This window comes from Ursus maritimus, unplaced genomic scaffold (genome assembly GCF_017311325.1).
Source record: "Ursus maritimus isolate PB19 unplaced genomic scaffold, ASM1731132v1 scaffold_1, whole genome shotgun sequence".
NCBI classification, from domain to species: Eukaryota; Metazoa; Chordata; class Mammalia; order Carnivora; family Ursidae; genus Ursus; species Ursus maritimus.
Window position 1 is genome coordinate 11,527,655 of NW_024423343.1, and position 27,884 is coordinate 11,555,538.

The following is a 27,884-nucleotide window of genomic DNA, read 5'->3' on the forward strand; positions in this document are numbered from 1 at the left end:
AGCTCTTTCTGGTGCAGCTTTAAGTTACTGGGGCTCAAATACATAGCACTGCATTTAACCCTGGGAAGGCTTAGAAACACCAGTCGACGGTACAGACAAGTGTTCAAGAAGTACGGTACAACCTCTGAGGCTTGTATGAGGATCAAAAGCACTCAACAAGAAAGTTTGTTCAAAGCGAGCCACAAGACACATTAATTCCTAAGGTAAGAAACAAGGTTTACTGGAAGGACCAGCTTCATTAACTGGGAACTCTTCAAAAGTTAAGAGTCTACTAAAATGACCATGGAAATTCAAACACTGACTCACTGAGTCACTAGATAAAATGTTTGGAGTTGAAATGAAACTGCCTATACTTTTCCCACACTATGCCAAAAAGCAAGGGCAGAAAAAAATATCTGAAACAATGGCAAAAAAGAATTTGTATGAGCAAGCCTAAGTGTACTACTAATGATTTCACTCGGGGATGTTCAGAAGTGAGAGAAGTTATAAATACTGAAAAATATCAGTATTATCAAAAAGATAACAGCACTTGGGGATTTCAGTACAGGCCTAGAAATCCGTAGCTAAAAGGAAAGTAAAAAAGTGTCCTGGCAGCTTCACTGATAGTCTTACTCAGATTTGCTTCATTAATCCAACCACATTAGTATCATAAATGATTCAATCAAAAGACTTACTAAAGAGAATCAGTATGCTTCAGTCCAACATCCTATGCTCAATCCAATAGTAGGCCTCCACATATTCCAATGGAGTCAAGTACTTAGAAAGGTCAACAAAGCCTTTGAAAAAAATCATTATGCTTCCTGTATATAGCTATTAACTGAATACTCTCCCTGACTGAAGAGAAGCTAACAGAATCTTGTGAAATGTGAATTTTGGACAATAATTTCAAATTAAAAGAAAGCAAAGCAAGTTGTTTTAAACCACCGCATCTTAGAAAGAGACAAAGGTGCAAACACAAAAGAAAGACACCACAGTCCACTAACAAGGAGCCAAAAAAATATGCATTACAGCTAGCAAGAGTCACTGATGCCAATCACCTGCGATTTTCATCCAGCACATCCAAGATCTGCTGGTAAGCCCTACGGGTGGAAGACTGGATAAGCGACAAAATGCCTCGAGCAGAGGAAAGATTAGCTCCATCTTCAGGTAACATTTGGGGAGGACAGACCCGAACCTGTTGTGGCGATGGTGTCACACTGTTTACATAAGCACAGCAAATGAAGAGAAAAACACTCAAGTCAGATTTTTATAAAATTTCAGCTGAGCAGTTTTCCCAAAACACTTAATATTTTAAGAATTATCTTAGTTTCCTTGTCCCTTTTCCCACCCTTCACTTTCCCCTATGAAAACTGTCAAACCAAACAAATTAATAAACCTATTAAATTGTTTTAAAAAAACAGCTACGATGCAACATCTGTGACTGTGTAGCCTCACACATCATATTAAACAAACTGAATGAGCAAAAACAACTTTGGAGCGGGAAGAGAACCCCAGCAAGCAGTGGGTTCAACCCCGAGCTTTGCAGAAGTGTCACTCTTTACTCGATGTATGTATTCCGATCCAGTCAATCAAACCTCTAACGACCAACACGGCACCGTGACTTATGGGTGGTGAGAAGATTAAGACAGAGAGTTCTAATATTTGGTGTCAGAGTTCAAACACATGACTCAAAATGATTCCATGAAAATGCCATTTCAAATACTTCACAAACAAAGACAATGAAGCAAGCTGGGTTTATGATGTGCAAATTAAAAATGAATTAAAGTTTCAGAAAGCTGTAACAAAAGCATTTTGATAGCTTAATTATATTAAAGCATATGTTCTCTAGCTAAATGACTAAAACATAAAACTACTTCCAATTCTGTGCAGAGAGTGAACAGAGGCAAGACAGTTCTTAAATTACCCAGATGGATGTAAAACAACCATTTCTGGGCTTCTTGGTGACATAATCTTAATCGTTCTCTCATGTGCAAGCTGAGAGTCACAATTTCTTTGGCTCCACTGCCAGTGCTTCATAGAAGCTGAACATATTTGAATGAAGCAATTTTACAGTTCTAACATAAACTCCTGAGCTTGGTGTATTTTCAGAGAGCAGTTTGATGTTAGGGCATGATCAGCTGTGTGAGGTATTTAAGTAATACCAGGACTTGGCCATCTGGTTTGTCACGTTAAGAGGCTTTGTTGCAATAGAAGGACTGTGATCCTGGGATGTGGGCTCAACACTTTTTCTCTGTGTCAGAGAAAACCCCTGAGGCTAAAACTCATCCTTGGGTATTTCATCCAAAAGAATGAAAGTGGAGCAGAGAGTGAACAACTGACAAGAGAAAAAATCTTTTATTTTGACTTGTGTAATCTTTTCTAACTTAACATGCTTTTTGTTTGGAAACGACAACATAAGTGGGATCATTTTTGAAATGGCAGCTGACATCTAATATTATTTCCAGAGTCCCCAGAACATTAAAAATAAAAACAAAATCCACAATTTTGTGAATAACTTTGAACGTCTTGATGATCCAAAGTGAGAAGTATTATAAATAAGAAAGCCATGTTTTCCAAAGACTATTTAGAAGAGAAAGATCAAAGCCATATCTTGGCATATTGAGAAATTAATTTATTAGGGCCGATTCACCACAGGAATTTGGCCTATTGCCATCAAGATAAATGCAAATTTTCAGGTACAGGCTCACAGATGATTACCCTAAATGTCTGTCCAGAGATTCTGGAATATATATAAGCCAACTTACCAACTGACCCATGACACTTGGCCAAACCCATATTGAGCATACGAGAAGAGTAAAAAAAAATCAGTATTATCTGGGATACAACGTCTAGGTATTAGCCTTGTACTCAGCCTTCTCTTTAGGGAGTATGGGAAAACCTGAACTTCTTGCTTTTTGTGAGAGAGCAGAATGAATTCATGTTCTGCATTACTATACACAAACAATCCAACTTATACTCTCTTGATAGAGCTGCCAACAAACTTGGCTAAATTTACTTAAATTGTAAAAGACGAACCAGTACAATATTCTCATATAATTGAAGTTTTTCTCTTTGCACTTTGGGGCTTAAAACGAACACTTCACATCATTCTGCATCAGTAAATACATTAGCTACACACTACTATATTAAAGACTATAATAATCAATATTTAGAATTATAATCTTAGAGCAACAATGTCAATAAACTAAATCCAAATTCACGACAAAAGTTTGACGGATTTTTGTCCACTAAAAATTACAGAAGGGTAACTTCCTTTGAGAGAAATAATTCTGTCAGAAACAAGCAATAGGAACTATTTATTTAAAGTTCTAAAAGTAAGTATTTCCTGTGCATACACAAGAAATCAGATGGTCATTTGTAAAGTAGTCAAGCCTAAACTAATTTCAGAATAACTGCAAAGAATTCTTAGGAGGGAAGGCACAGAAGGTTGAGTTTAAAAACAGTCCATAAGATCTCTGCTGATTCTAAGATTCTACGCATGATCATATGAAAATTGGAATATGACAACAAATGAAAAAAAACTTACATGATCCTCAACTGTAACTTAATAAAAAATACTTATGTAGAAAGATAAAAGATGAAATTAAGTCCTTATCAATACTAGTAAAGATATTTATTTCATCAAAGACCAACATCAAAAGCATATTTCGATTTCTCATTGTTTCTCAAAAGAAGTTAAAGTTCCAAAGATTTGTAAGAAATTTAACTTACTCTTCACTATTTGGTAATCCTTCATAACTTCATAAACACCAAAAACAGAACAGGAACTATTTTTAAAACTGCTGACCACTTTGGGCAGTTCATGTATAGATTAAATGCCCTTGATTAACATTTCCATCTACAGTTGAACCAAATGATTAAGTCACAAATGACCAAAATGGCCTTAATTAGAAGCAATAAATACCTCGGTAATTTTTTCTTTTTTAAAGCTTCAAGTGGTCTTGCAGATATTTTTTTACAAATAAATTTACAAAAAAGAATAAGCCCATTTTAACAATCATCATGATGCTAGCTGGAATGTCCACCACTGACTGGTATCAGCTGTGGAAGGGAACAGTGCTTTTAGGATTTTCATTTCTGTCCACTCATCCATCCAAGGTGTAGTGACTTTTTGTTCTGACAAGTGAACTACTGTGAAAAGCAAAAAAATTAACATATTGCCAAGGCACTGGGATTATTAAAGCAAATGTTGTAATATTAATAATTTAATAGAAATGTACTTAGATAATAAACTGATCCAAGTAATATAAAACAGCAAAATCTCAACTTTATACTTTTCTTTTACAAAAGATTAGGAAATTTTGAAGAAAGCACTCATGTTTACCGTGTCATTTCATCAGTAATACAACTACCTCATGCCTATATGAAATCTTACAACATGAATGTTAAGTAAACAACACTAGCAATTATGAGAACTAAAATTTAAATGAAAATTTATTTGGCATAACTATGTCATTATTAAAATATCAGTCCAAAGTCAAGTACCTCTTTCCCCAAGGATTTTCACAGGAACAATGTTTCTCAAACTGTGAGGGTATAACCTCTTTGGTGAGGCTCCAACCTCTTCCAAAAAACAGTAAAAGTAAAATTGTGAAAAGGGGGAGAAAAAACTTTCATGGAAACACAAATTTTGTACCAGTTCTCTTGAAAACATTTTTTTAAAGATTTTATTTGACAGACACACACACACACAGAGTGAGCGCAAGCAGGGGGAGCAGCAGGCAAAGGGAAAGGGAGAAGCAGGCTCTCTGCAGAGCAGGGAGCCTGATGCGGGGCTCAATCCCAGGACCCTGGGATCATGACCTGAACCGAAGGCAGATGCTTAACCAAATGAGCCACCCAGGCGCCTCGTTTCTCTTGAAATTTTAAATAGAAAACCTTATTTTTTACCACTGTCTATGGCAATTTCCTGATTCCTAGAAGCATAATAAGAAAACCAGAATAGGAGAAAAATCATTTTCTGTGGCTTCAGAACTGTATTGGCCATTGAATTCCTCTACTGCAGGCTAAAGTATTCCAATGAGAAGTCAGTCACTCCCACACTTTGTTCTGTCACACTTACAGAAAAAATGGGTTTAAATGATCTCAAAACATTCTTCTAAGCATTACTTTCATCCATGGAATTAAAAAAAAAAAACAAACTTAATGACAAATCACTCTTAAACCCCATTCTCCTTCTGGATGAAAGTAAGGCAAGAAAAGATAGTGTGCTAACATTGAAAAAAAGATTGGGATCACCGAACCTGGTTAAACTGAATCTACAGAGAACTAATATGCCAACCAAAGCAAAATAAAAAAAAATAAAAAAGGATGCTTCACCCTTATGAGCAAATTATTCCATTTTACTTTCACCATTACACTCCAAATCATAGATAACTTCCTTAATTGGTCTAGTTGTCTTTTTTCCCCCCTTAACAAAGTCTATGATGGCAATTTGAGAAATCCTAAAACCCAGGTACTGAAAAGCCAAACAGTAAGAGCATTAGGGTATTATATGATGATAATTACTTGGTGAAATATTAGTATAACATAAGCCTGCAAAATTAAAACAACTCCTAGTTGTGAAAAGCAGAGCAGATAGAATCTTACGTGTACTCCGGTGCCGAAATCGGTGCCTGGAACCTTGAAATTTTATTTCTTGGGGCAGAATCTGATCTGTGCCACCTTAAATAATAATTATGCTTCTTTTAAATATTCAGCTTTTATAACAGAAAGAAAAAGCTAGATACAAGTCTACTGGTCAGAATTTATTTTTATGTCAATAGCGGACAATAATCAATCCTACTATCTCTTGAAAGCAATTAAGAGAACAAAGACCAGTGCTGCTGCTGTTTTGTCTATATGTACTTCTACTCCTAAAGCCAAGGAATAAAATAAAATGGAGGCAGGCAAAGGTTCATGCACAATGACACATAATTAATCCTACATTACAAAGAAGAGACTAAAACAGGTAAAGACAGCAAAAGTTTGATAATTATATTAGTGGAAGTAAAACGTAGCTGTTTTATATCAACAATGTCTTCGTTACCACATTACCAACACTGAATATATAATAAAGCTCATTATATAAAATTCCTAATGTTAATTACATGTAGATTCTTATAAATTAATTCAATTATAAATTTTAAAATTAATAATGGTAGGGGAAGAAAAAGCAAGGTTACATCATTAACAAAAAGATGGTTAAGTACCTTACCATGACATGGTAACATACATAACAAAAAAGTATGGTAATGTAAAAATTTCACTGTGAAAATATACAGTTAAATATGCATGCTATTTTTACCACCAAAAATTGAAACGTGAGATTTTCAGTTTTATTAACATCTAGAAAGTGCCATTAAGGCAACTTAAACACAAAAGAAAGCAAACATTAGTTAACTCTGTTAATCTTCTCTGTCATGAGGAACTTAGGTTATTGATAACTACAAAAATACTATGAACTAATCATCTACTCTAAGTTGTACCTCTCTAGGCTGGTTTTCAAACATAGTAAAGCTGTTTCCTTTCTCTTCAACACAACTCAGTTATCAATAGTTACTTAAAAACCAGAAGTGATGCTATACTAAGATAGTCCTGTTTTTATCTCACTAGTGAAATTTCAAATTTATTAGAGACCTAAACAATAAGCCACATCTTCATATAACAGAAAAGTTTATTAGAAGCCTTTGCTACCTTGAAAAAAATACAAATGAACATGACAAAAGCCCTTCGGTGTATGCTTAATCATTCTGATAAGTACTAAGTATCGAGAAGTGATCCTAGCCATCAACTCTGTAGCCTTTTTACCATTTGTGTAATATACCTGGAAATATTCTAGAAAAATGGATTTCGTGGACCAGCCGACATCCCTGCCAACCAGGTATCTTCAGAGAAACGTAACTACCATAAAAAATTTCATGTTAACGGTTGAACTTTTCAGGTATTTCCTGAAGGACAGATATGTTCATTTTCACTTACTGTCTTCCTATATAACAGAATAACTAGAACTACTTTGGGAGACATTTCAAGATTTTCCAAGAAATCGGAGCAGTTACAGTTCTCCTTTGCACCCACCACAAGAGAAGAGAGAGCCTAATCCCATCAAAGCCCCTTCTGCATCCTTACATTCTTCAGTCAGGTCCAAACTAGAACTTGATGTGCCTTAACACAAATGTTTATTGTACTGTGCTCTACTTTATTTGTATATACATTTAAGTGTTTTGCTTTTATCCAGATTTGCAAACTCTGAGAGAAGTGTACTATCTCCTGATTCTGCTCAGTTCCCAGAGAAGATAACAGGATGCTTGGCATCAAATATGGTTCATGATGACCAAAAATGTAATGAGGAAGATATATTAATTTACATAAACAATCTAAATCATCTTTTTAAAAAACCACAATCACCAATGGATTTGAGACTTAAAATTCTGAACAGATTTTAAAGCGATATTTTCTCTGTAAAAACCCATTAATTTTAATGAAACAACAAAAAACATCTGCCTGATCTAAAACACCTTATAGTGGGGTAGCTTTAAGATCAGAGTATGATAGTGTAACCAAATGAAAAACACCCCCTTAAACAACATACTTGTATTTTTGGAAGATGAAATGGATCTAACAATTCAATGACTCAGTAGGCACAGAGCTAAACAATAATCCAAGAAAAGTACAACAATTCCACTTGCCTAAGCTACATCGTTTACTACAGCTCATTAGAAGCAGAGCTGGAAGGGTTAGTTAACAATCTGATAACAAATTAACTTGAAAATAAAGACACTTACTTACAGTGTTTTCCTTTTGTTTTGTTTTTTCAACCTACATACTGATAAACACTTTTGAAGGCTGCACAGAACTGGGCACTTACTTTATCAATCTCTCTTAAGTGTACTTTATAAGCAATTCCCAAAATAAGTAAATCATACTTCTAGAATTCTGCCATACACATAGAAGAGGATAATGCTACTGGAAAGTTCGCACAACATATTTTAAGGCTATAAAAATAACTGCAAAAATGTAAAATTGATGTAAATGTAAAATAGAATTCAAATGCTTAAAAGCGAATTATATGCTTTTTTCTCAGGTTCTTAGGCACTGACACATACTTTTTTTTTTAATATTTGGGAGTCAAAAAAATAAGTAAATTATTTAGAAAAAGATGGGAGAATATATGGAGAAAACTAATGAAAGAGATACACCGCTCAGTGGTTCTACTCACATGGAGTCAGCTCTGACCAGCTGTCCGTTTTGGCGAACAGCATTTTCACTCATAGAGCGCTCTCTTTTTAGCCTGCCAACTGCACGGATCTGTAAGGCACAAAGAAAGGGAGAGGAATAGAAAATATTCTTAGTAGCCTAGTAGCTACTTAGCATCAAAAGAACTTTAATCCAAGGCTATTCACAAAATTTACAAAGAACATAACCAAGATGGCTGCCAAGCCTGAGTACTAAAGACAGGTTATAAAAACAAAAAAACCCTACTTATTATAATGCAGATAAACTTAGGAATGCTTCTTTACCTCCTGAAAAAAACTACTTCTGGTTTCTATTTAAGTATCAGTCTTACTTGGTACAATTATATTTTTATTTATTGTAATTTATATAATACACTTATATGAAGAACAATTCACAACAGTTTTTAAAGGCATGCATATTATAGGAAATGCGATGTATTTGTATTACAAACAAATGTTCCAGGCTTCTGGGGTTAAAACAAACTCAGATTTGTTTGGATATGTGAAAAAAAGCCTTGGTAGTAGCTTAAACTTTTTGGCATTCCAGAAATAGCCACAGTCTCCCATCCCACATGCTCTTCTTACAGAATGTATCACTGACCTTCTCCAATAAGGGACAGGATTTATGTTCCCTTACTTTGAAATTGGGTGGGCTGGTGACTGCTGTAGAGATGATGCAATGTGACTTCTGAGACTAGGTCATAAACAGCAATAAGCCTTCTGCCTTTCTTCCCTACGCTGTTCATGTTTGGAACAATGGCACCATGATGTGAAGATGCCCACAACTCACATGTAAAGGCCATGTGTGGGTGCACCCAAGAACAACTGTAGCTGAGCTCCCAGACAAGAGCCAGTATCAACAGACATGTGAGTAAACCATCAGATGATTGTAGACTCAGGCTGTAGAGTCATCCAAAGTCATCCCTAGCTTTGAGACTTCCTAGCTTAGACCCAGATATTGTAAAACAGAAACAAGCTTACCCCATTATGTCAGTTGCAAATTCTTCACACACAGAATCCAGGTCCAATAGCGAAATGAAATTCTGACTTTTCCTTTTTGTTTTAAGCCACTTAAGGTGGTTTATTACAGAGCAATAGAACAATGGCAATCACTAACTTTCCTGTTTGTTTAGTTTGCTTTTCTTTTTCTTTTTGTTTTTAACTAGAAACAGCCATGGCAACTTCATGGCTGTTTAAAAAAAAGGAAACTTTACTATAAAGGACATTGGTATGTGAACTAAGGGACTTAAAAGTTAACATTTTAAAAAACGCAAATCAGTACCTAGTGATGATCTTTTAAAGACTTGAGAGTAGACCAGCAGGTTACAAGCACCTTCAATGGAGAATAAATCCAGATTTCATGCCAACAAAATTTAAAACCACACTATATAGTACATAATTTCAGAGCATGGTTTAGATTTGGTTATGGGTTATAAACCATTTACTCTCTTGAGCAAAAGAAAAAAAAAACACTCCTAGAAACAAAAAAGGAGTCAGGCTGGAGCCTACTGCAAGAGCCCTTTGCAGTTACACCAAAAATAAAAACTACTTTAAAGCTATATATATATATATATATGTGTGTGTGTGTGTTAAGTTATATACAACTTAAATATATATATACACATAACTTAATAATATATTGCTATATATGCACATATATATATTGGTGTTTTACATACATATACTGGTGAGATATATATAAGTTAACACCTCCTCAATCAAGTACACTTGATTCAGAGAGCAGTACGGAGTTAATTTGTGAGAATCTCAGGGAACCCTGCCTTCCTACCTACTGCACAGCTGTGCTCGCTTTCCCTAGAGAATAGCTCTTCCATGTTGCAGGGATCAAGATGAATTCTCTACTAAATCAGAACCATTCCTGCTGTTGTGTTGTGAGAACCAAGATTAAGCAGGACAGGAAGTGACAGAAGACAAGTTATGTCTATGACTTCAACACAGCCTGGAAACTGGAGGATCCTAAGTCTGTTATTTTCACCATTTGAAATCTGATTTAAAGATAACTTACCAGGAACATTAAGACTGATACTACTGCCATACTAGAGGGAAAAAGCACCTTCAGACAAAAGCATACATTTGCCATGCCTTCTAATATGACCAACTTGTATTCTGTAATACCAAAGCGCATGGACACAGCCTGAAGTGATAAGGAACACTATCTTTTAAAAATTTCCACCCTTTAGTTCAGTCATGGTGATGGATTTTTCAATCCAAGGTTTTCATTTATTTTTAAAAATTATTTTTTTCCAGCTTTATTGAAATCTAGTTGACAATTCAAGGTTTTTAAATGTCATTCAGAAGGAACAGGCACTGACTACCCATTTAAAAATTTGTACTCAGTCCTGAAGCTGAGAAAGCTTCCCAGCTCCAGGTCACTTCCTATAGGTATCAGGGTCTTCTGTGTCTGATAGTAGGCTTAAAATTCCTCCCTTCTCATTTATACTGCCTAATCAATGCTAAGAACACTAAGAACTGTCATGATTTGGTTATTCTGCAGTTTCTTACCCAGATCAGACAGTTTATTACTCAGTTGCTCTATTAGCTCCCTACAGGTAGAATCATCAACCGATGGTCATATCCTAGTGTTGCCTTCCAAGTACAGATTAGGTATATTGAAAAGGTTCATCAACTTCCTCTCTACCAGCCAAGCCTCCAGATTTTATAAATCCTGTCTATGCGAGGGGATTATCTGCTTCATGCTTTAAGCCCTCTCCATGGGTTCCCTTGGGTTCTTCAAGCCAGTTTAGGAATTCAAGTGCAGATACTTTCTGCAAACTTATTCCTTGTATCAGACAACATTTTAGACAATAACTTCTATAGCCTTCTTCATAAGCCACCCTCTTATAGTCTCCTTTCTTGCCATAGGCCAGTGGTTTTCAACTAGGGGTGATTTTGCCCTCAAGGGGATATGTGGCAATGAATGGAGAGAATTTTTCCTTTCTTTTTATTGTGATAAACTACACATAACATAAAATTCACCATTTTAAACTACTATACAATACAGTGTATTTGATGCATTCGAACGTGTAACCATCACCTCTACCTAGTTCCAAAACATTTTTATCACCCCAAAAGGAAATCCTGTAATGATTAAACAGTCATTCCCAATTCCCCTTTCCCTCAATTTGCTGGCAACCAGTAATCTGCTTTCTGTCTCTATGGATTTGCCTATTCTGGATATTTCATGTAAGTGGAATCATCAAATATATGGCCTTTTCTGTCTGGCTTCTTTGATGTAGCATAATGTTTTGAAGGTTCATCTATGTTGTATAATGTGTAAGTACTTCATTCCTTAGTATGGCTGAATAATAATCCACTATATGGATACACCACATTTGGTGTATCTATTCTTCAGCTGATGGACACTGAGGTTATTTCCACCTTTTTTAACTACTAGAGACATTTTTGATTTTCATGATTTGGAGGATTCCACTGTTATCTACTACACAAAGATCAAGAATGATGTTAAACATTCTACAATGCAAAAGGATAGCCTTCACCACAACAAAGAATTATCCAGTCCAAAATGTCAACAGTGCCGAGGTTGAGAAACCTTGGTATATGCTATAAAATAACTACTACAGAGTCAGTGATTCAGGGGATCTCACTTGGTGGGTTCTGACTAGCATCTGAATGAATCATCAGTGCAGCCCTCAGGGCCTTACTGCCCTCCTCTTTCAATCCATCTTCTAGAAGCAACTAGGACTCTGGTTCTTTTTCCTTTCTCCTCTGATCAAGAGGTCGATTGTGTTGAAGGCTGCCGGACCCTTCCATGGACTTGAAGTACAGATCATCACCTTTGCTTTCCTTTCAACAGGCAGCCAGTACTAATCTGTGAAACTCCTTTCTTGCATCTCACGATTTGGCTCCTGCCACAGGATCTTAACTTTTATAACAATAATATTTAAACATACAAGCTTTTAACATAAATTAGAACATGTGCTAAATACACTACATGCATTATTATAGTTAATTCTCACAATAATCTTAAGCACTTAGCATTATTCTTATCTTTCTTTTAGAGATGAGCCTTGGAATTGTTAAATAAGTTACCCAAGGTTATATCATTAGTAAGTAGCAAAGGAGGCCTTCAAAATTAGGTCTCACTCTCAGCTTAAGTTTTTCACTCCAGTGCTACATACTTCGGGCATTTACCACATTTGACTAAATGTACCCCTACTACTGCAGGAGTAAGCCCCATAGGTCTACTGATGGCAATCCTGGTAAACCTTTTTTCTTAAAAGTAATCACTCAAGAAAGTGCCTGACTTGTTTTCAATCAGTTATGCTCACCAAGTAGGCAGTTAAGTATCTAAAATAGTGGGAGGAGAAAGATCAAGAGGAAAACAAAACTTGAAGAATATTACAGGGAGGGTTTCTCCCCTGGTAGAATCCTCACTCCAAGACATTATTATCCACAGCAGTAATTTCCACTGGGAACTTTTGCGGGGCCAGGAAGCAGGGCCTCTAACGGAAAGCATGCTGTGATACCGCTCGTCTCGCGTGACGAGTCTCATAACTTTCGTTATTCTTTGCTGTTAAGAACTTGGGATCTTCTGTGTGTATTGGTGTCTCTCCCTCACTCATGCCACCATGCGGGAACTCTACCTCACCACACAGGGTCTTACACAAAAGCTCAGAGAATGTTTGTTAAATAAATACAATTCTATAAGTATCTCAGTGCCTTTTCACCATGTGAACACTAAATTTAGTGCTTTTCACCAAGAATATATCCAGAATGTCCAAACTGGCACCTACATTGTCTCAGTTACCTCAGCAGAACTTCCAACCTAAGAAAAGGCCAACCCCGGCACTAGGACACTGCACTCCCCTGGGTGATGTGGTTACTTTACTGTCGTTGTAAAGGACTAACATGAACAATGACACACAGGCAGTTCCACTATCAATAAAAACATATATTTGCCAATTGTCTTATACTAGCTTCATCACAACACAGAAGTTCAGAAGCTACAGGGTAAAAGCTGCAACTCTAAGAATCATCACAGAAAAGAAATTTTACAAGATTGGCCCTGAATCAATGAGAGAGGCAAGATTGTGAACCTTGCCTTGTGAACACCTCATGAGTCCATGCTGCCATATTTAGGTCAACAGAGCTATTAATGTTACAAGGTGCATTAACTTAGGCTTTTTAGCAAGCAGGGAAGACTAGGTAGTATCAAGGAAAAAAAGAGCTTTCTTTGTCCTGTTTGCCAGATTTCTTTTGTAACAAAGTGATGCATTTTCTATGCTATACTTCCCAACTCTTTCAGTACTGCTTAAGGTGTAACTCCCAGCCATAAAAGCTCTTCTTTCTAGACCATGTGAATGTTAATGATTTCCACGAAACTTCCATTTTCCTGAAACCTAACATTTAAATTTAAAAAAATAGCATAATATCTTATTTGGGGTATCTATACACCAGAATTTATAGTACACAATGGTCCATGTGGAAGGCTTTCATTACATATTGCTAATGTAGGATTTATAGCTTTCAATCCTCTTTACCTTTTGCTTTTGTCTATATTATTTCAAATTCGGTTGACATTAAAACTCTACTTACTTCTTCATTTTGAGGGGTTGGAGGAGGTCTTTCTAAATCCAGAAAATCTAGTGGTCTTTCACTTAGTGTAAGCACACGAGGTGGTGTTTTTAGTGCCAGAGGTTTAAAGGGAGTTGACTGAATAAGGTCAAGATCTGCTGGTCTTGAAAATGGAATGTCTTCATTATTTCCTAGGAACAAAAAAATAAAAATGAAAGGAGGGAGGCTTTAAAAAGATAGTGGTTTTATTAAAATGTATCTGCCACTACACACCCCCTAGAACGACTAATTTTAAAGACTGACAGTACAAAGTGTGGCAAGCATGTGGAGCAATGGAAACTATCATACACCACTGATGGGAACATAACAGGTACAATCAATTTCAAAAACAGCTTGACAGTTTTTCATAAAGTTAAACATAACTGATGGTATAATCTAGAAATATGAAAACACACACCCTACAAGAACTTGTACTTTAATGCAGCTTTATTCTTAACAGCCCTAAACAGGAAACAACCCAAATCTCCATCAATAGGTGAATTCACAAATTGTGGTATATGCACATAGTGGAATACGACTCAGCAATAAAATGGAATGAACAATTGATACAAGCAAGAACACGAAAGAAATTTCAAAAAACATTACACTAAGCAAAAGTCAGACCCAAGAGTATAAACTGTATCATTCCCTTTATACGAAACTCTAGAAAAGATGAATCTAGTCTCTGGTTTTAGAAAGGAGATTATGGTTGCCTGGAATTGAGGGGGAGGAACTAAAGGAGATGGGGCACAAGGGAACCTTTCCGGGTAATTAAAATGTTCCATATCTAGACTGTGGTGGAAGGTCACAGGAGTACATGTATTTGTCAAAACTCATCAAGCTTCATACTTAAAAAATTACACATATTTTATGTATGTAAATTATGTCACAATTAGTTGAATTATTAGAAAACACTCTTTGAAATTTCAGACAATTATAATAAAACTTCTGAAAATAATGTAAAGTTGTATTTCCCATCCCCTTTTCTAAATATTATTTTGAAAAACCCAGAAGTTTTCATAAAAATACATAAAACAAAGATTCATCAGGAAACTTTCTAAACAAACGTAAAATACCTGCTACAACAATCCTTTCTGGAACCTGCATAATGACACTAGTATTTGGAACTCCTTCTTGGAATCCTTGTTCCAGGTCAGCATTTGGTGGTGCTACCTTTAATTTCTCCGGGACCCTCATTTGCTGACTAATACCTTCGGTGTATTCCATTTCATACTGAATTCGACTAATCTCCGCCATCTCAGCAGCAGTGGGAGAAGGAAATGCTGCCTCACTCACCCTGTGGGAAAAAATTTAAAGACAGGGGTGACTGTTAAAATTTCAGTCTTCTCTAAAGTAGTGAAATTAGAAGACGACACCTTGCAGGAAGCGCAAAAGGAGACTTCTCATTTATGAGTACTGAATACATACAAAGGAAAAGTAAAAGACTGAAGAAAACATTTTCTTGAACATAATGCCTTCTCACTTATCAGCTGAAATGGCACCCTGAGGATATTGGTTAAGAGCAAATTTTAAAATTATTGTATAACCACAGAACAAATGTGCACACACACACACACTCTCTTTCTCTCTACATAGCTATGCATGCTGTTTATAATTCAAAACTGAATGAAATAAAACTTAAAATTTCCTAGTTAATAATTTGAGGGAAAGCTGTTAGAATCTTATAAAAATGAAATTAGGAATTGGTGTCATGCATGAAAAAAAGAAAACCTTTTAATGATGAAAATCAGATTCATAAAGTAAATAAGGCTAATTGTAAATTTATTTTAAAAATGTAGTCCCCTGACAAATCACAAGATACAAATTCGCACTTCTCTTACTGAGTGTATACCTGGTGACTGAGATGCAATGAACACGAGATACAGAATATGTAGCAAGAAATTCTTCCTGTATGCATGCATTCGTTTTGTGGGATTAGAAGCTTCACATTAATCTGTATTCAATTTCGTATTTACATGTGTAGTTTTAAAAAGCACAACATGCCTTCAAGGGCAAAGTCAGTACAAATGCACTGAATAACCTTCTAAATTAGAGAAGGATCCATGCTTCAGAAAAATGCAGATGGAAGCTGCCCCCAAATACAAAATGCGGAAAGAAGTGTAGAAGAGCACGGTTAGCCTATGGCAGTCAGCTTTACAGACACTCTCTCTCAAGCCTCTAATACCAGCTCAACTGAATAAAATGTCACTGACCTTCCTACTGGGGTGTCACTGCTTGTTCTTTTACTCATTTTTAATACAGTAAATACATGTCTAGAATAGCTATTAAGATACTGCTACCCTGTAGTTCGGTTTACTTTATACAACAATTCCCCTACAGATCTGAACTTTTTGGGAGGTGTACGTAACAACACGGACACTGCTTTTCCAGCTGTAAAAAAGAAAGAATAAAAATCAGTATTTTAACAACTCATTTATTTAAAAAACCATAAATAAAAGCAAGTATCTACTTAAAATTATCTTCTAAGACTTGATCTATAAAACCAATTTTCAGATTTCTCCTACAGAGTTATTCTATACCTCAAAAATCATAAAGATGCTTTTACACACAATCACTATTTTATTATTTTCCAAACAGGATAATCAAATGTATATAAAAATATGAAGTCACAGTAAAATAAGAAAAAAAAAAGCATCTGCCATAAGACTCCTTCAATCATTATATTCTGAAGGGGGAAAAGAGTCCTTTTCTTTTTTAAGGCTTAAGTCCAATACAAATGAAGAAATCATGATCTGACATAGCCTTAAAAAATGATACATAAGTAATGGTTTCCTTAAAAGGAAATGCCTTCAAAAGCCAAATTGCACTGAATTTTCTGCAAAAGATATTAGATACAAATTAAGGGCAATAAAAAGTAAAGACGGTATAAAGGTGAGTCATACCTGGGATATTTCCTAAACTCCATGTCAGAGATGTGTTATGACCCTTGAACTACCTCAATCAGATGCTTAGGAGAGTTCTTGAAGGTTGCTCAGAGTGCTACGCCCTGACAACTGGTTAATTATGACTGCTAAACTGCTTCCTCTATTCTTTACCAAAATGTGTGAATTTTAAGGATCTGGCATGCAGATGGTTTAAAGACTAAGAAAATAGAGCCAAAAAGACAAAATTTTTACTCACAAATGTGTACCAACTATGGCTTGCTATTTGGCACTATCTGCTTCTGTGCTTCATATTAAATCCTTTAACTTGCTTCAATGTGCCTGTGCTGGATTTAGAGCCACTTTTGTCCCTAGGGGAGAAAAACAGGAGCTAATTGAAAACCTACGTGATACCAACATTAGGGATTCATTGCTGGCAATCCTCTAAATGATGTCACCAAAGATACACAACCTCACATTAAGAAACCAATACAATACAGAGAGAAAAAATTAACAAGCTTACTACCAATTTTAGTCCCATAGACAGGGACCTACAATCATACATTAGTTAATCCAAGATAAAATAAAGAACTGTCATCATTTCTGATTTGAACTTAGAAAGATGTGACAGATGAAAAATTTAAGTTTTGAAAGACTTAATACTTATGTGTGTGTGTATGTATATATATATATATGGAGGAACAGATGCATTTTGGCTAAATTTTTATTCAGCAATTTTCACGCAATACTTACGTTAATCTCATATTTATTTTATTCACAACTTTTATTCGGTATTTGAATTCGAACCAGTAATATATACACATGGTACAAAGCACACAAGAACATTCAGAGAACACAGTGTCCCATTAGACTCTATTCTATAACCACCTATGTCCCCACAGGCAATCTCTATTATAATTTTTGTGCCTCTTTCTAGAGGAGAAACTCTTCCAATACTTGTGTGTAGATGAAGCACAACAAAAGCTTATATTCAGATATGATACTGAAAAGAGGTATCTCAAAACAATTATAGCCTTGGGACATTATACATTGAAATTTTAATAATAAACAAGGGACACAAATAATCAGAACATTATCTCCCTGAAATGTGCTATTCTCCCCACTCCATTTACTGCATTTCAGTCTTTTTATTGACTTTCCACCAATACATCCCATGAGTGTCAAAATTTCATTCTATAGCAACATCTTGTCTTATGAGAATCTCTCTGTCTGTAAATATCACAGACTTAGATCATAAAGATAGATGCTGAAAAGACAACTTCTAGAAAAAGCCAAATTCTCCTGTAGCCTATTTGAGCTACTTAAATTTAAAAAATGGCACTTTTCTAAGATAGAACACTATACTGTCCTAATTAAATCAGAATCTATCTTTTTTCCTCCCTCATTAAACTGTAGCATTTCTGGTATTATCTTTTGGCAAAACGTAAAATAAACTTTTCATTTGGAGTTAAGATATTAATTCCAGAGATTCTGCCATTAGAATCTACTAGGCAACCAGTACATGATTCTCTGTCATATAATTAAGGAGACAAAATCTCTCTCGTAATCACAGATGATCTTAGACCTCTAATTTCTAAGCCTCCGAGCTCCCTAACACCAGTAGTTTACCAGTTTTATAGTATTTCCCACACTTCCACAGTGCATTTACTTACCTACATTTAATTTTTTAACTCAACTTTTAAACATCTTAAATGTATTTTAAAAGGAAACTTTACATCACTACCTTAAACCATAAATACAGAAATACATGTAACAAAAACATAACTGAAAAAAAAAACCCCTATCTATATACTATCTAGAATCAAGTCAAATTCCACTTCTGGAAAGTGTCCAAAATTTGGGACACAATGATTCAAGCTTGACTTTCTTATTTTCTGTATTACAATACTGGAACCCAGAGAAATAGTCCTGGAAGTCGCAGAAACAACTTGGGTCAAACTGATTGTGGTTGCAAAGATTTATATAATTCTCCAATTCTTAACAACAACAAAAAAATCCGGTTCTTTATCACTTATTGTGTAGTCCTAGTTCAAGGTTTTTATATAGGTCACCCTGTTTCTGTTCTCTTTCCAAGCAACTATACTTAAAAAATTGGTGCACTGGCAAATCAGGGTGTAGCAATCCAGGATTAATTGTAGTTTTGAAAGAAAAGTCGCCAAAAACATGAAAAAACAAATCCACAAATTTTAAAATAAGGTTATGAATCCACAGAAAGCATGTCTGAACAGCAGAAGGGAGGAAAGCAACTGCTAAACTTTGTAATCCTAAAAGGAGGCAGTCCTATCAGACAGGAAGGGATAGAACACACAATTTCCTTTTGGAAAGAATAGCAAAACCAATTCCCAAGTGTTTGAAACCAAAAAGATAGCAGGTCCTACACATAATTTAATTACACGGGGAGAAGACTACTAAACTAAGTACAACTCAGTCGTTCTAATTCTTTCCAAATCCATTTTCCTGAAGGTTTTTCTTGTGGGATCTCATTAGCCGACGAAACTGACACAGAAACAAATGTTTTTCATCTAGGGAGAGAAAACATTTAAGGTCCTTCAGGTCACGTCTCTCAGTGGATGGGAGACCTGAATACAACTGGCTCTACACTTGGGAGCAAGGGCTCTGGGGCTTTTCTCATCTGCTGCCCTGAAAAGATGTCACCACTTGGAAAGGGTCCTCAGCCCTACAGAGCGCCCCTTGCTCTAAAGCTGTAGGACTCGGCCCAGGGTGTTCCTGCACCATCCAAGGGGCCTCGTCCTGCAGGCGAAGGTCAGAGGCTCGGCGGACGGGTGCCCGCTTTCCTCCTCCGGCCTCCCAGCTTCTGGAAGGAAACCCGAGGAGCAACTAACTCCCAGCATTCACACCTGGGAGCAAATGTGCTTACAGACCCACCCGACCTGGGGCCTCCCGCGGCCGACCGGCTTGCAGCAAGGCCTTCCTTTCCGAACACGTATTTCCCACAAAGTAAAAACAAAAAACCAAACTACTTGTCAAGCCGGCTGGCGTCTGGTCCAAGGTCATTCTGAAAGGGGCCAGGGCCACGGCCGGGAAGGATGAGGGAAAACCCCCAGCAAAGCTCCGCGTTCAAGCTCTCAGGACATCCCCAGTGCTTTTCAACTCCGCCCCCCCCCCGACTGTCAAAATGAGACCCCGAACTAGAAAAGTGGGAGCAGGTTAACCCCAAAACGTTCACAGGAGCGTGTGCTGCTCTCCTCAGGGAACGAGGAGGCGGCAAGGTCCTAAGGAGGAGGAAAGGCCAGAGCCCGGGGGTCGGGACTCGCGGCGACACCATGGACGGGCCGGGGCCACCGCGGGTCCCTCCGTCGGCCGGAGGGTCACGGCCGCGGCGCTAGGCCTGGAGGCCGGTTCGGGCCGCCGGTCCCGGGTCGGGAAGGCATAAGTACCCACCTCTGGACCCGCTGGAGGGTCCCCGGCGAGGGCCGCAGCCCGCCGGCTCCCGGGGCGTTCGGGTGGGCGCTCCCAAAGGCCGTTGGCCGAGCGCACTGAGGCGCCGGGGCAAAGAACCGGCCGGAGCGGCCCGCAGCGGGCCGGCAGAGACTGGAGAACGGCCGGGGCTGGCCCTTGCCGGGAGCCGTAGCTGAGGCAGGTTCGTAGTCATGTGACACAGGGAAGGGCGGACGTGAGGCTCACGCACAGGAGCGGGGGCAGGGCGACGGCAATATGGGGACATCTTTGTTGAGGGCAGTCTCAGGCAGCAACGCTTCTGTGGTTATGAGTTTGGTTCACGCTTGAACTTATTGGAGTTCGTGATCTGTAAGACCCACGTGTTTACAAGGTAAACCTTCGATAGCCAGTTAACATGACTATTTTTCAGGACTATTTGCATTAAAATCTATGCTGCGGGAGACCTAATACTCTGAATATTTCACCAGCTCTGCCGGTGATAACGCCAATTTGGATTACTGGTCGAGCCCTCTAATTATTAGATGTCTTCCTTAACAGTGACCCCCTGCCCTGACTGACTCCACTAATCCCTCAATATAAGAATGCTGGAAAAAGAGAAGTTAGTAGTTAGAAGCCTTGTTTAGCTTCGGGAGAGCCCTCTCTGGATCTAACCACCAACCTAACTTTGTGTGGGAAACTGAGTACTCTGCTCCCCAACGTTGGGACAGACTGAAGCCAGATCGCGGGGTATTTTGTATGCCTGGATTTTAAACAGCCGAACAAAGACATACACATGAGTGGGTACTTCTGTAGAATCTAAAGATATTCCAGAGAGGTTACCGTTCTTCAAAATAATTCGGGAAACATTTTAAGAATTATGTTCTTGGGTCCCTTCTTAATAGTGGCAAATCATCGTTGTGTAAGAATAAATAGATTTTAGGAATGATAAGTCATTCCAAACCAACCTTTTGGGGGAAGGTAGAAAGACCAACCTGGGTAAGCCATCCATAACCAAGACTTGTGGAAATGAGCGCCCTGCTGCTTCCCCCGGCACCCTCCACTTCTTAATTACTTGTGAACCAGTTGCCAGATCCAAAGACTTCTCCCTTAATTCTGATCACCCTTAATCTTCCTGAATCATTTGATCTGTTAAAGAGTCAGTGTGGGGGCGCCTGGGTAGCGGAGTCGTTAAAGCGTCTGCCTTCGGCTCAGGGCGTGATCCCGGCGTACCGGGATCAAGTCCCACATCGGGCTCCTCCGCTATAAGCCTGCTTCTTCCTCTCCTACTCCCCCTGCTGTGTTCCCTCTCTCGCTGGCTGTCACATAAGTGGATAAAATCTTAAAAAAAAAAAAAAAAAAAAAGAGTCAGTGTGGTACATGAAATCACCAAACATTGGTAGTAGATTCTCAAAGAAAAAAAAAAAAAGGCTTTTTCTCTGCCTTACCTAGATATTCTGCCCCCTTGTTTTTTTTTTTTGTGACAAGCTTCATGCAGGGTCTACCTTCCATCCTTAATGTGGACATTCCTGTTTATGATTCAATCCATCATTGACTATCTTTGCACCCATAATTACCTCAAATCTTTTGTGGGCAAAAGGTGGCATATAAATTTAAATAACACATCCATTTAGTCTCATCCTGTTGCGCTAGTTCTAGGCAGTTCTTCATAAGTGTCCCTTTGGAGTTTCGATCCCAACAGGGTTTCAAACTCAAATTTTCTCCTTCCCAATCCAGATACCTTCTCCTGATTTTTTTTCAGTTAATGACAAGATATTTTTCCAGTCATCAAGTTTCAAAATTCTGAAGTCATCTTTCACTGTTTCTCAAGCCCCCATGCTTTAGATTCCCCCACCTCAATGCCAACTCTCCACTTTCTCTGTCTGTTCTGTTACCACTGCTAAATCACTACCCATCATCTGGGCTAATAACCTTTTACCTGGCCTCCCCAGCTCCAATCATTTTTCTCTTCTAATTCTTACCAGAGGTTGGATTCACAAAGAACCTAGTTTTACAAATTGTGACATCTCAAATTTGAAGCCCCAGGTTTAAAAGAAATTGATGATTTATAGTTCTCTACAATTCAAAAGTCCATAACAGCAATCCAGTAATTTTTAAAAACACTGGAAATTATGAAATAGCCTGGCAAGGGCAGTATATAAAATACTGGATCTTCTAGGTTACCGTTTGTATGATCATTCTACTCTTGTCAGAATTTTCACTGCCCTTATATCAGCCAATGAAATACAAGTTCAACCTGGTATTGGAAACTCTACCTAATATGGCCCTAACTCCTACAATACCACTTTATTTACCACCATGTTTGTGTATCTATGCACATGCGATGTTTACATATACAGAGAATATATATATTTCATATATTCCTATGTGTTCCATGTATGTTCTTATACTCTACATATTCTTGACCATTAATTTTTCTCTGAGATTACTTCATGCTTTCTTAACTACTTACCCTTATCCATAATATTCCTGCCACCTGGAATGCCATCCTGCTTCTGGCCACCTTCTGCTTCTTGAAATCTAATTGCCCTTAAAGGACCACCTAAAATATTCCTTCTTTCATAATTATTTCCTGAAGCCTCCAACTTTTGAATCACTTCTTGTCATCTCTTATGGCACTTTTTCTGTCCAATATTATAATTAATCTATGTATTTGCCTTATTTTCTGCCACCAGATAAAGTTCTGTGTTTGAGCCTGAGGTCTATGTCTCACTCATCTGGATGTCTTCTGTGGAGCCAAATATCTTGAGCATGCTGTCGGTCTTGGGTATAAAGGGATGAGACCTATCTCCTGGTTTGGCTGATAAACCCAATTCCAAAGCAATAGTTTAAAAAGGTTTTGAGCAATGTCAGCATTTTTAGAAAAACCATAGACTCTACAAACACTTGGAGAGGGTCATATTTATATGGATGTTTACATTTAGCCTGGTTATTCAAAATCAGTTACTTTTTCCTCTGTGTTTGCTTCTGTTTCCAGTAGGCAGAGCTGGGAATAGGGTGAGGTGAACTAGGCACTGTTAGGGCTCTGCAAGTCCCCTGTCAGTAGGTTGCTAAGAATCCATTAGAGACTGATCACAATTTTCCTTCCAAACAGGCTCGCAAGTAGAGAGAACGATCACAAATACCACATTCATTCCTCTACTTGCCAGTAGTAAAAGTAAGTTCGTTTAAATATATTAACACATTATTTTGGCTCAGAATGTTTTCAATATAGATTTTTTGGCCCAGTTATGAAAATATTTCCAAAATATTTATTTAAGCAACAATTTTCTTTGTCTTCTTAGAACTATTACCCAAGATCACTGTTTAGTTTCTTCCTTTGATAATCGTGATTACCATTTAACACAGCCTGAAAGTTCCTTACTTACAAAATTTCTTATTTTGTATATTAAAAGCATTCCTCTTTACTATTTCTCCACATTTAAAATTTTATGAATATTTTTCCTTGAATGAGGAATATTTGTATTATAAATGGGAAACATTTGTCAAAACATATGACCCATAATTTCTGTAATCTATACATTTTCTTACTGATTTGTAAAAATTTCTTAAACACCCTAATAGAAAATGAGCAAAGATGTGATTAGGTCCTTCAAAGGAAAACAGAAATAGGTACTAATACAAAATAAGCAAATACAAATACAAATAAATAAAAAAGCAAATACTAATTAATAAAAAAAACAAATACTAATTAAAAGTGACAAATACACAGCATCACTCGTAGTGAGCAGAATGTAAATTAAATGGGGATAGGCACAATTGTAAAAGAACAGCTATATCCAGAATTGGTAAAAGCATAAGGAGGTGGGTGTTTACGTTGTTGATACAACTGGACATTCTAACAACCTTCCTGGAGAACATTTTTGTATGTATATCAAAGACCTAAGATCGTGTGAGTCCTTTGATTCTGTAATTTTCCTTCTAGAGATTGATCCTGAGGAATAACTGGAAAATGTGAAATGAAATGTGTACAGTATTTCCATGAATAAAACTAAATTAAGTGTCCATCAATTGGGGGATTTATTGACTTATGTAGTACATCCATGCAGTAGACTATGGAGTAAATAATGATTAGTTCTTGTCTATTGATGTGAAAAAAATCCATAGAGTATTAAGTTTAAAAAAAATCTGGTTACAGGGGCACCTGGGTGGCACAGCGGTTAAGCGTCTGCCTTCGGCTCAGGGCGTGGTCCCAGTGTTATGGGATCGAGCCCCACATCAGGCTCTTCTGCTATGAGCCTGCTTCTTCCTCTCCCACTCCCCCTGCTTGTGTTCCCTCTCTCGCTGGCTGTCTCTCTGTCGAATAAATAAATAAAATCTTAAAAAAAAAAATCTGGTTACAAACAGCATGTTTGTATTCTATTTTTGTTTAAAAACATGTTTACAGGGAAAAACTCTGGAAGGGCATATACCTTAATTATCTTGGGTGAGGGTGACAGTCTAGATCATGGCAATTTTTATATTCTTCATAACTTTTGTATTGTCTCTTGTTTTTACAGCAAACATATATTATTTTTACAATTCAAAAAATTATTTCCATTTTGAAAAAAATAAGACCGGATATAATTTTTTCAATTTTATTTTTAGACAATACAATAAAATAATTTTCAGCTATAATTACAGAAATATTAGTACATTACAGTATTGTAATGTTGTCAGGATATAATAATATAAAATATTCAATATATTTTAAATATATTTCATTTGGTTATAAAGTAAACATTAAATTAAGTTTAGTTGCTATAAGTTACATTTGCTGCATAGAAAAATCTTTGTCAGTTAAATTAGCAATAAAATTCAAATTCAGCATTATTGTAATACTTTTATAAATAAGTTACTTAATAACGTTTACCTTGCAAAAAGACCGCTGAGAAATCCATTATCTTAGCACACTGTGAAATTCCAAAGTTGAAGCCCCAATTTGAAAAGAAACAAGTTATTTACATTTTATCTACAAAGTTAAATCTTCATAACATTATAAGCCACTCCTAGGCATCTGGAAAGTGATGCATGGGAGCCGTGTTTTAAGGTTCAGTCTCAGAGGTGGGACTGAGCCATTGTTAATATGGCTTCATTGGAATGTAAGGCTTTTAGCATCACCTGGCTTCCTCAGAAGTTAAACACTGCTAAGAGGGCAAGAGAACATGGAGGCTTGGATAAGCAGAGGCCAGTAATTTGGCATTAGCACCAATCTAGGACTTTTATGTATTAGTAAAATGAGACAACCTTAGGGTTGTTGGTGATCTTGGACTTTAAAGCGAGGCCCAGATGGAGCGATTACAGCCAGCTGTGCCTTGGAACTGCCTGTGCAATCATTTCTTGGCTCTTTGCCCACAGCAGTTGTTCTTAATTTTGAGTGTATCGGAAATCACCTGGAGGGGTTGTGAAAATGCAGATTTCTGGGCCTTACCCCAAGAGTTTCTGATTCTGTACGTCTGAGATGGGCCCTAAAATTTGCATTTGTAGCAAGTTCCCCGAGGCTGCTGATGCAGCTGGTCCAGGGACCACACTTCCAGAACTATTGTCCTATAGAGGGTCTGTGGCCATCAGTTAGCCCCTATATGCCATTATGGTACAATTGGGACAGCAGGATATTTTTAGAGCAAAAATCTTAATATTAGGTGAGTCTAAATAATCTAAGTAAAATGCACTTTATAATGTTCAAATGTAAAAACGGCTTGACAGCAGTCACCCTGAGCAGTGTAGGATGCGAACCGCGGTCACAGTCTGTGCTGTCCTCTGGGGTCACGCCTTCACTTACAGAGCAACTGAGACTGAAGCAATAACCTGAATTTAAATATCAGCACCACCAACGCCACCAGGGTGGATCAAGAAGCATCTTCAGAGCTTTGCCTCAGGATACTTGGCCTCTGAGATCCGTCAAGTAGCGCTACCATCAAGTTCAAGTGGTTCTTAGTGTCTTGCAGATCTTTGTTTTCTTAACATTGTTCCTACCTTGGCTTCTATGAGGCCTAAGAGAAGCTAGATGTCCTGGGCTTTCCCTGGGCAGGGATCTTTTTGTAAACCTTTATTGAGGCCTACTGAATGATGATGATGGAATATAAGAACAGTGACAAAGGAAGAAAAGGGGGGGAAAGCCAGCTCAAATATGTGGGAGTCTTAACAGCAACAGTAAGTTAGTTACCTTTTCTGGGATATCAGATCGGAAACATGAGTCTCTCTTTCTCCGCCTTAGTATCTGTAAGCCCAAGCTTGGCTTGGCGCTAAATGAAATGCTTGTTCAGTTGAATTACGTAACCTTGGGAATGTATCAGTACACTGCAAAGCAAGTCTTAAGACCTATATCTGCAAAGCTATACAATTTGTACATTAAGATTTTTACAGGATTCTTTCAACATGGTTGGTAAGACAATGTAATATAAAACACATAATTTTTTTACAAAAGAAGAATTAGAGAAATAGTCCAGGAATAAATCTGGAAATACCCAGGTTACATGGAATATGAATGGATCACAGCAAAGGAAAAATATTTTGAGCTTGATTAGCCAGCAAATGTCTTAAGTTTTCTCAACATTTATAGGGTTGGGGATAAAGTGCACATCCAAAAAAGTAGTGTCCTTGTTATATGGGTGGGGGAACTGGTAAAAAAAAAAGAAGAAGAAGAAGTCAGATACATTTCAGAGTATGTGTGTAACATGATCCTATTAAAATTAATTCACTAGGGATAAAAATTTGAACGCAAGCAGGTTACATTGCTGCAGTGAAATGAATTCAATGGACAGACAAAAAAATCATTTAAAAAATATGAACAAAACCATTCAGGGAAACCCCCTCTAGCCTTAGTCTTGGGAACCCTTGAAAGAGCCCTAGTTCAGTTCTGGTTTCCTCAGGCCTTAGGTTACTGAACAGGTCTGAAAGTCCAGTCCAGTTCATGGGGTGCCATTACTCCACCTGCCCCCCATCTCCCTCCAGTCTCAGGGGCTAAAGGGGGTGGTGGCACAATCTAAAACCAATTTAGCCTCCCTGAGTCTCAAAGACTGGAATAGAAGGGGACAAATCTTGGGACTCCAGTGGACCAAATAGCTCTTAGCTTGTAGTATCAAGCTTTATACAATCGCCATTGAGCCCATGCATTGGATACAAGTGGAATAGGATTTCAGTGGTATTTTTTGAAAAGTCTGCTGCCTTACCATAGGAAACTTTGCAAGAACACAGATTTAGATACCAGGATCACAGAACCGACTTAAAAGAAATGCTTTGTTGTGTGGGGAAACAAATAGAAACTTTGTCCTAAGTCATCACAGAACCGTATTGTTTGGTTAGAGAAAAATACCTAAATAAATGCATATTCTGCATCATTACTTGGTTACTTAGGACGAAAAAGAACAGTTCTGTTTTCTTTTGATTTCTTCATTGTCTTCTCTTCATGCACACCTGACAGCGACTTATTATCTTTTCTAACTCCCCAGCTTTCACAGTTGATGGAATAGGTTTTCTGAAATAAAAGCAAAAAATGCAAACAAAAAATCTCATCAATGTGTAGATAAAGAGGGTTTGAGATTTATTAATAAATATTGTATCTCATCTAAACTTTATTATAGGAAGTATATTTATGTAAAGGTATATATGTCGACATTTTATAATTTAGTTGTATTTCAGCAGCAGTGAGGAAAACATAATCTGTGATACAAACTTACAGATTCTCTGTCTTGTAATAAAAACCACCCTTACCCTTTAAATAGTCTGTATTACTCACAAATCTTCCAGTACAGTAAATTAAGAGCAGTAGGTCATT

The 27,884-nt window shown here is 37.3% G+C and overlaps 2 protein-coding genes and 1 long non-coding RNA gene across 13 annotated transcripts in view; 1 reads left to right on the forward strand and 2 right to left on the reverse strand.

The window, feature by feature from the left end:
* MFF (mitochondrial fission factor) overlaps positions 1 to 20,292 on the reverse strand; it is a 30,106-nt gene extending 9,814 nt beyond the window's left edge. For 2 of the 11 annotated variants that reach the window (XM_040639593.1, XM_040639583.1), the window contains exons 1-9: positions 20,114 to 20,292; positions 16,950 to 17,061; positions 16,022 to 16,199; positions 14,885 to 15,105; positions 13,791 to 13,960; positions 8,198 to 8,286; positions 5,590 to 5,664; positions 4,486 to 4,563; positions 1,038 to 1,196 (exon numbers count right to left, since the gene is read on the reverse strand). In XM_040639593.1, the coding sequence (XP_040495527.1) occupies positions 1,038 to 1,196; positions 4,486 to 4,563; positions 5,590 to 5,664; positions 8,198 to 8,286; positions 13,791 to 13,960; positions 14,885 to 15,105; positions 16,022 to 16,059 (830 nt within the window). In that variant the 5' untranslated portion in view covers positions 16,060 to 16,199; positions 16,950 to 17,061; positions 20,114 to 20,292. The remainder of the gene's footprint in view (positions 1 to 1,037; positions 1,197 to 4,485; positions 4,564 to 5,589; positions 5,665 to 8,197; positions 8,287 to 13,790; positions 13,961 to 14,884; positions 15,106 to 16,021; positions 16,200 to 16,949; positions 17,062 to 20,113) is intronic. The other 9 variants (XM_040639669.1, XM_040639659.1, XM_040639599.1 and 6 more) reach the window with 8 other exon arrangements.
* Positions 20,293 to 20,402: 110 nt separating this feature from the next.
* On the forward strand, positions 20,403 to 24,307 carry LOC103662711. The gene is made up of 3 exons (XR_568548.2): positions 20,403 to 20,501; positions 23,223 to 23,285; positions 24,267 to 24,307. It is a non-coding gene; the product is annotated as an uncharacterized LOC103662711 (long non-coding RNA).
* Positions 24,308 to 24,721: 414 nt separating this feature from the next.
* COL4A3 (collagen type IV alpha 3 chain) overlaps positions 24,722 to 27,884 on the reverse strand; it is a 133,560-nt gene continuing 130,397 nt past the window's right edge. Inside the window, 1 exon segment of the mRNA XM_008690566.2 lies at positions 24,722 to 27,584. Coding sequence (XP_008688788.2) covers positions 27,500 to 27,584 — 85 coding nt within the window. The 3' untranslated portion in view covers positions 24,722 to 27,499.